The following is an 8153-nucleotide window of genomic DNA, read 5'->3' on the forward strand; positions in this document are numbered from 1 at the left end:
ATTATTATTATTATTATTATATATATATATATATATATATATATATATATATAATTATATAATATTGAAAATATCTTAGGTCTCTTCTGCTTTCTTGTATAATTCTAGATATTTTTTTTTTGTAGAATGAATACAAAATTATTATTAATATTGATTAATAATTATTCGTAAGACAATAGGATATTGCAGAAATATTGTTATTAGGTTGACTCCATGTTAAAGCAATTGATAATCGATCTTTTGTTGTTCTGTAACTCTTAACGACAATTTGATATCGTTGCATTGTCGTTACATAATTTTTTTTTGCCATATCTGCGCAACAATATAATGATATCGACACTGTCATTAAAAGTTGGAATACTTGATTCGATTTCGAATCCTCATTCTATACATTTCAGTTTTATACTGAAGTTGATTGGAAAATTTGAAGAAGTTTAAAGTGGATAATAATATCTATTTCCATTTCAATAATTTATACATAATTATTTATTTATAATATTATAGATACATGTCTTTTTATAATTTAGAAAATTGTATCTTGTGCCTGGACAACATCTTACATAAGACAGGATTAATCTAAACATCACAGAGAATGACAGACACAAGAAAGTGTAACAAAATAATATTTTTGATGTAAAGTACAATTATGTTGTAAGTATCGTGTGTTACATTATATTAGGTCAGATTTTTTTTTACTTATATATCCGTACAAAGTTTTTTCTATTTTATGAAATTGCGCGCATATGTATATAAAATAATTACAGAAAACAAAACGAATAACGTGTTAAAAAGTTGATGCTTTTATTTTTCTCTACATTTTCAATGCACTCACATGTAAAAAATGCAAATTATTTTTACAATTATGAAATTACAGAAAATACATTAAGCACTTTGAAACAGTCACAATTCAAAAGCTTAACATATTAACAATCGTAATTTTATGCAACATTCGATGGAAGGAATCAGAACGTTTCTTGCTTTTCGTCGTCAATATTTTAATATATTTTAACGACTAGAATAAACATATACACATATAACCATCTACAGATAGTAAACTAAACCGATACATTATTGTCTTTTCTTAGCAGCTTTTACAGCCTTTGATTTTTGTTTTTCTCCTCCAGAAAGAAAAGACGTTATTACTTCAGACATTTCTGGCATATTATAGATAGTGAGATTATTTAATTGCTCCATTTCCTACAAAATGCATTTAGTTTATGACTTTGTCAAAGACTAGAATATATAGACTACGTGTAAATACTATAATAATCTATATAGACGAATTATCTTACAGTTAATTATCTTTCATTTACTTTTAGACATTAGAAAAAACTCTCCTAGTCTTTAGGGTCACTCAATTTTTGGCCGGTCTTTAGGTCTTCTTACCTTCCTAGTTTCAGGATCATTCATAATTTTTGGCAGAATCATTATCAGTACAAGTGGCAGAACCATCATTAGAACCTGAATACAAGAGAAAAAATATTATAATTTTAGCGAAGGAAATAAATTAAAGTCATAGATTTATATAATAGATTGCATATTTATAATAGTCGAAGACAACACACGAAGAACAGAGGTATGTATACATATATTAGATACTTTGCGCACAATGAAAGAAATATTAGGAGAAAGAATAGAAATACATATTAGAAATAAAAAAAACAGCAATGCAATCTCATGTTCTTTTGTATCTATTGTTCCATATAAAATTAAATGTACATTTAATCTTTACATTTAATCTTTATTCCTATTTTTTATTTTTTCAATTAATATTTCTATTTCCAATATTTTTTCCATTGTGTACAGAACCTTACTCATTACATATTGTCTTTTTTTTCTAATGTTGTCTTGACATCTCTAAAGGAAGTATTTAGTCCATAGACCTGTTATTTTTAGCAAATCTTGCATAGTTCATCTTTTCTTTTTCTTTTCATGTTTGAGAGAAAAAGAGAAAATGATATATACAATAAGTACTATACAAGAAGTTCTAAGAAGAACAGACTTTATTATATAAATCTATGATTAAAGTGTATGTATTGTCCACATGTCATTGAAAGCTCCATTACCATGGGATTGAACAGGAAGTCTGTTAATCGCCACTGTTCTCTAACTTGAAAATATCGAAATGGTGCTAAAGGCCTCATTTTCAATGGATAAGGTACTTGGATCACTTGCGATGTCTGTATCAAATTGACCTTCCGAGCTCGGAATTTTCCTTTCGAATTGATCTCTACTCTGACTGGCTCGTAAACATAATTTGGATTTACCACTTCAACCATGTAAGAACCAGATGGAACATTTGAGATTATAAATGTACCATCTTCCCTGAAATTAAATATCATTTAATATATGATACATATAAATTCATTAAGTCTTGATGTTAGAAGTCGCTCTGAAATCTTGGACAGAGAAAGAACACCATTGATTACATTAATTAAAGAAATATTATTGACAATTAATTCAATATTAATATGAATTAAACATTGAACAATTCGATTCAGTTGACCAGTGTGATTGATCAATTCTTTTTACGTCCAAGATCTCGGGATGATTTTAGCATCGTAGACATAAGATTTTGTTCGTAACGCACCTCAGAAAGCCATAGTGTTCACCTCCATTTGCCATTACATGTGTCATGAGTTGCCATCCAGTGGAAGCAGCGTTGTCCCAGGGGAACACTTTCCCCTCGATCACAAATAGATCTGTGGATGTGTCTTCTTCGTGCTCCGCTATTACGTATCGCTCACATGAATTTACAAGGATGACGAATAAACACAATATACCCTTCATGATGAGCAAGCGGACAACTATTAACCTCTAAAGCCCAATTATGTACCGTATATTTTCCATCCACCAAGCTGTCGATATGCATTGCGCAGGCGATCAATGGCGATGCATCTGACACCTGTGTATTTTACTAGAGAAATAGAAGTACCATTAGTGACAAGTGATAAGTTTTACAGGTGATAAAATCTAGCCACAAAATTTTGTTTTTATCAAATCATTTTGTAAGTCGAGACGAGATATTATTAAAGACGGCCGCTGGCCCTGGAAAAATTTTCTATTGACTAATTTATGTAGCACGAACTTGCACCACATGATCCATTTTTGACGTTCTCTATAATTTTATCGACAATTAAAAAATGGATGTTGCTACGTAGTGAACATACTTCAAAAATGGATGTACTGGCGGTAGTGTATGGATGATTTTGATAGAAAAGGATGGCCCATTTCAAGTTTCTCTCTGGTTAAACAACATTAAACAGAAAAAGCTTTGCAATGTTACAAGAATCATTAATATAATTGTTGTTATATTAATTTAAATTCATCAAAGAATTAAGGGCAAGAATCAATCATATTAAAGAATCTTACAACAATTGCAAAGCTACTTTTTCTTGCTGGGGAATTTTTCTCACGAAGAAATTTCCCTAATCAATATTCAATAAACATGATTGGTATTAATGAAATATCTATAAAATTTTCCCTATGAATTTAGAAATTAAATAGAAACGAATTTGGAGTAAACTGATGACAGATAAGTATATGTGACACATCACGCATATTTTGATTTAGTCTAAATATGTAGACATTTGAATTATTTAATAAGTGGTGGATTACGACAAGAATTTCGATGACGATATTGAATCTTGATGACAAAATTATTATGATTGAAAAGTATATATAGTGTTTCAATCTGAAAGATTGCCAATATGATTGAAATTATGGCAAAACTTGTTCGAGGCCCTGTGTATTTTTCTGGAGAGATTGTAGAATGTTTGGTGACATTTACTAATCCTCCGAATCCAAATCATCAAATATCACAAAGTCACAGGTAAGATGACAGTGCTATTAGTAATGAACTATTGTTCATAATATCAATTGGTTTTCCACAGTGATCTATTCGAGAGTCTTGCATGGGCGAGTGCACAAGTCCATTGCCAATGTACAACGAACAGCAAAATGGTATTTTCAGAAAAAATAAATACTGCAGCTCGCTCAGTAGCAATTAACGCAAGTATGAATTTAAAAAAAAAATCTTAATCTTTTTTGCTTTTTTTTCTATTTGTTATTTACTATATTTATTATGATTTTATAGATACTACTTTTGCACCATGGCAACAGGACAATGGACATGTAGTGCTGAATACAAAGCCGAAAATCTTATGTTGTGATTTAAGACTGTCACCTGGAGAAAGTAAAACTTGTAAGTTTTATTAGTGTTTTAATTCTTATTAAGTCAAAATTAGTCAGATAAGAATAAATCAAATAAAAGAAATAATTCTATTTTTATCTTTATAGAACTAAAAGATATATTTATAAATCTACATATGAATATTATTAAACATCAAGATCATTTTCGATCGAAAATAAGTTTCTTTTTCTTAGTGGATACATTTTTGTATTTGTAATTATGTTTTATTCCTATTTAATAATTATTTGTATATTTTTTGTATTATTCAAATTTATTAAATTCTTTTGTGAATAGATATTTATCGTGAAACAATACCAAGTGACGCTCCACCTTCATACAGAGGACAAGCTGTAAAATATTCTTATAAGATTACTATTGGAACACAAAGAGTGAATACAGTTATAAAACTGTTACGAGTACCATTTAGAGTACTTTCTTTAAGTGGTAAATAATTTAAAGTATTGGAAAATGTGATTATATGATAATATAAAGCATAATTCATGTATTATTTCATAGAATTACCAGAGATAACAGCATGCAATGATAGTGTGGATCTGAGTCCGAACAATCCATTTATGGAAACACAACATAGGGAAACTCCACTAGATATTGCTCTACAAACATTGCAGGTTATATATTATCCTTCTTAATTCATAATAGGAACATATATTTTTTGTAAACAAGAAATATATAAGTCGTCTTGGGATCCACTAAAGTTTTTTGTTATTAGTTTTAAAGGTTTTAAAATTTTTAACTCATATAAAAAATTTTGTCGTTTACTATAGCAATGTAGCACAATAATAGTTAGTCTACATGAATAGAACAAAACTGTCAAAAATAAGATTGTGAAACATAGAATTACTCCAAATCATTATACTATTTAAAAATAAGAAAAATGTCTCGTATCAAGACTTATATGTTCTAGTTATCAGTCAAATACAAATTTAATTACGTTTCAGAATTTAACAGCCAGACGCAGTCCAAATTTTTATAACGTGACAAACGGCCGCGGACGCGTAGTACGATTCTGCCTCTTTAAGAATTCCTACAAACTCGGTGAGGACATTGTTGGAACCTTCGATTTTTCGAATGCGACTGTATCCTGCGTTCAGGTATCCGTGTCTCTACAGTCAGAAGAGCACGTGTCAGAGGAGTACAAACGGGGGAAGACCGCAACGCCAACATTGATCAGCTACAACAAGCATCACGAGATGTGTCTCGGTCTCAAGTATTCACACCTAGTGCTACCGATACCTTTGCACGTTACGCCAGATTTTACTACCGATTTGGTGACACTCAAGTGGCGATTGCATTTCGAGTTCGTCACAACGCCAAAACTGATGGACATGCCCAATAAGAATACCATAAGTTGGCATGGACCGTCGACTCTGAATGTCGAAACGATGATTTGGGATCTTCCGTTGCACATTCATCCGACCACTACTCCACCGAACATGCCACAACAGACGAAATACAACACCATCATATAAGTACCATATGCACGTATATCTAATAAAATATCAATTAATATTAACAATAATATAACACTAATGTTATAATTTCAACAGTGTAAATATAATATAACACATGTATTCCATAATAGTTACATTATTGAGTATGAAATAATAACATTGATGTTATATTAGTTGCTGAATTATTTAGCGTGTTCATGTAAAAGAAGTGAATTATCGTTATTTTAATGTAATATAAAGATATAGTATATAATTCTGCATTTTGTGATTTTCGTATGCTTTGGTAAGTATGCGATTATTGTTGTTCCATATCTTAGAAAACAATTTGCATTCTGTATAATTTATTATATATGAGAAAGATATATATATATTTTTCGTATATTTATGTACATAAATAAAAAAAGTTATGTAATAAAGGAAAACGTTAGAATAATTTGAGCACTTTTATATCTATGATAAATTTTATAATAGCATCTATGACTTTATCAGCATTTGCTCCTACTCACAGTAATGGTTTTTCTGGAGACTAATGACTTCGCAGAAATGATATATTACACAACGATAAAGAAAAATAAACAGACTATTTTAATCTCTCTAAATAACGCACGTTCATATAAATCTTTCTTTTGTATAAATGAGAATATTCGTTTTTTTAACTGCACTTTTTCCTGCAATCTTATCTTTCCTATTTTTCCTTCAAAAATCGTTCCTTGAACTTTATTAAGAAATTCAAGTTCAGAATTAACAATAATGATCCTTGCAAAAACTTAATAAATATAAAAAAATCGATAAATTAATTTATTTTGCAATATTATTACACTTTTAATTTTTAATTTCTTGAATATTACTAATGCATATTTGCTTTAAAAATTGCAACTTATATAATTGTCTGTATTTGAATATTATCAAAATCAATAAATTTAATTTAAATGGAAACCAAAAAATTATTAAATTTAGAACATATAACAATATGTAATTCTTTTGAAGATAAATATTTTACTCTATAAGAATACGTGTGTTTCTTCTAGAAGAATTAATGTCTCGCAAGGAAGCATTAGAAATTATTCATAATATTATGAAATTCTTTTGTTTTCGAAAATACCTTTTTTCATTCATCAATTTTTTTTTAGGATTTGTTCTCGCATGGACGAGTTATTTAGTGACGCGCTTCGTAAGAAAATTGTCGGTCGTCTTGTTCAATTGGTAATCTCGGTTGCAGAGGCGGTACCAAAGTCGGCGGCGAGGGAGTGGCGAAGGGCGCGTGATAATCATACCGGTAGTAAGCTAGGGATTCCCATCGGGCCGCGGCCGGATGTTGCACCTCGAAAGACGTCGGCGGAACCGACGGCGGGGCCGCGTAATAGCCGCCGGCACGGTCGGGTATGCCAGGTACATAGCTGTACTGTGGCTCCAATAGACTCTGCAGGTGCCTGATGTATGTGATGGCGTGGCGCAACGATTCAATTTTGGAGAGCTTCTTGCCGGGCGGCTTGCATATCGGCAGCTTCGACCGTAACAACTCAAATGCACGGTTCATGTCGCGCATTCGGGTTCGTTCACGATCGCAGGCCGACTTCTTGTAGTCTGAAATCGTTAATTACATCGAAGTTAATGACGGTTCTTGTTCGCATACGCGCGTATTCGTCGTCGTCGTCGTCGTCGTCGTCGTCGTCGTCGTCGTCGTCGTCGTCGTCGTCGTTGTCGCCGGTGTATTGTCGCGAATGATTGAACGAATTGGTTCGGATTTTTTGAATCTAGACGATCTAAAATCAAATTTTTTAGAAAAATATTTTAGCTTTCACAAAGAGATGCTGATAAATTGTGAAAACTTCAAATTTAAAACGGATGATTCCGAAGGGATTTGATGACTTATAGTTATATTTATAAATTTATTGCAAATAAGATAAATTATTTTTTTATAATTTTGATTACAGTATCTAAAAGTATAATCTTTTTTCTTCAAAGCAATTTTTTTTCTGTTTTTATGGATTAATAAAGTACCCGCTGATAGTGTAATATTTTATATAAAACTGTATGAGTAGTCATTTTCGAGAGACATTTCTGTGGGAAAACAAAAAAGAGCCAATATGACTGATAAAAATGAATATAAATTTTAGATATTTACTTTGTAAAAATGTCAAAACAAGAAACAGATTGTGAAATAAAATTGATAATAAATTTTACCAATCGTCTTTTTTAAATAAAAAAACTTTTGGGACGGAATCGAGGAATATTCAAGAATGACAAACATCAAAGCAAGTCGTAAAGGTTAGAGTTGAAATTATATTCAAAATTATATTCAATTTAATATATAATTTAATACACATTAAATAAATATATATAAAAGAAATAAAGGAAAATAAAAAGAATCTTCTAAATATATCCGTAATATATGAACTTATAACTTCTGTGTAACCTATATATCGCATTATTAAGCTCGTTTATTTAGGTTTATATTTTATTCTTATTGTTCATATTTAAAATTTACG

The 8153-nt window shown here is 30.4% G+C and overlaps 3 protein-coding genes across 3 annotated transcripts in view; 1 reads left to right on the plus strand and 2 right to left on the minus strand.

Annotated features, from left to right (window-relative positions):
- Nucleotides 1–1068: 1068 nt before the first annotated feature.
- On the minus strand, nucleotides 1069–2790 carry LOC105618204 (ER membrane protein complex subunit 7 homolog). Its single transcript, XM_012199745.1, has 4 exons — nucleotides 2591–2790; nucleotides 2067–2325; nucleotides 1387–1461; nucleotides 1069–1197 (listed from the first exon to the last, which is right to left on the minus strand). Exons 1-4 carry the CDS (start codon nucleotides 2788–2790, stop codon nucleotides 1069–1071), a joined length of 663 nt encoding a protein of 220 aa, XP_012055135.1.
- Nucleotides 2791–3710: 920 nt separating this feature from the next.
- Nucleotides 3711–6097, plus strand: LOC105618205 (RAB6A-GEF complex partner protein 2). The gene is made up of 6 exons (XM_012199746.1): nucleotides 3711–3832; nucleotides 3894–4015; nucleotides 4097–4204; nucleotides 4487–4636; nucleotides 4709–4821; nucleotides 5152–6097. Exons 1-6 carry the CDS (start codon nucleotides 3711–3713, stop codon nucleotides 5680–5682), a joined length of 1146 nt encoding a protein of 381 aa, XP_012055136.1. The 3' UTR covers nucleotides 5683–6097.
- Nucleotides 6098–6820: 723 nt separating this feature from the next.
- Nucleotides 6821–8153, minus strand: part of LOC105618206 — a 13255-nt gene continuing 11922 nt past the window's right edge. The window contains exon 4 of the mRNA XM_012199747.1: nucleotides 6821–7248. Within this exon, the coding sequence (XP_012055137.1) occupies nucleotides 6821–7248 (428 nt within the window). The remainder of the gene's footprint in view (nucleotides 7249–8153) is intronic.

Source organism: Atta cephalotes (genome assembly GCF_000143395.1).
Source record: "Atta cephalotes unplaced genomic scaffold scaffold00016, whole genome shotgun sequence".
In the NCBI taxonomy this organism is placed as follows: domain Eukaryota; kingdom Metazoa; phylum Arthropoda; class Insecta; order Hymenoptera; family Formicidae; genus Atta; species Atta cephalotes.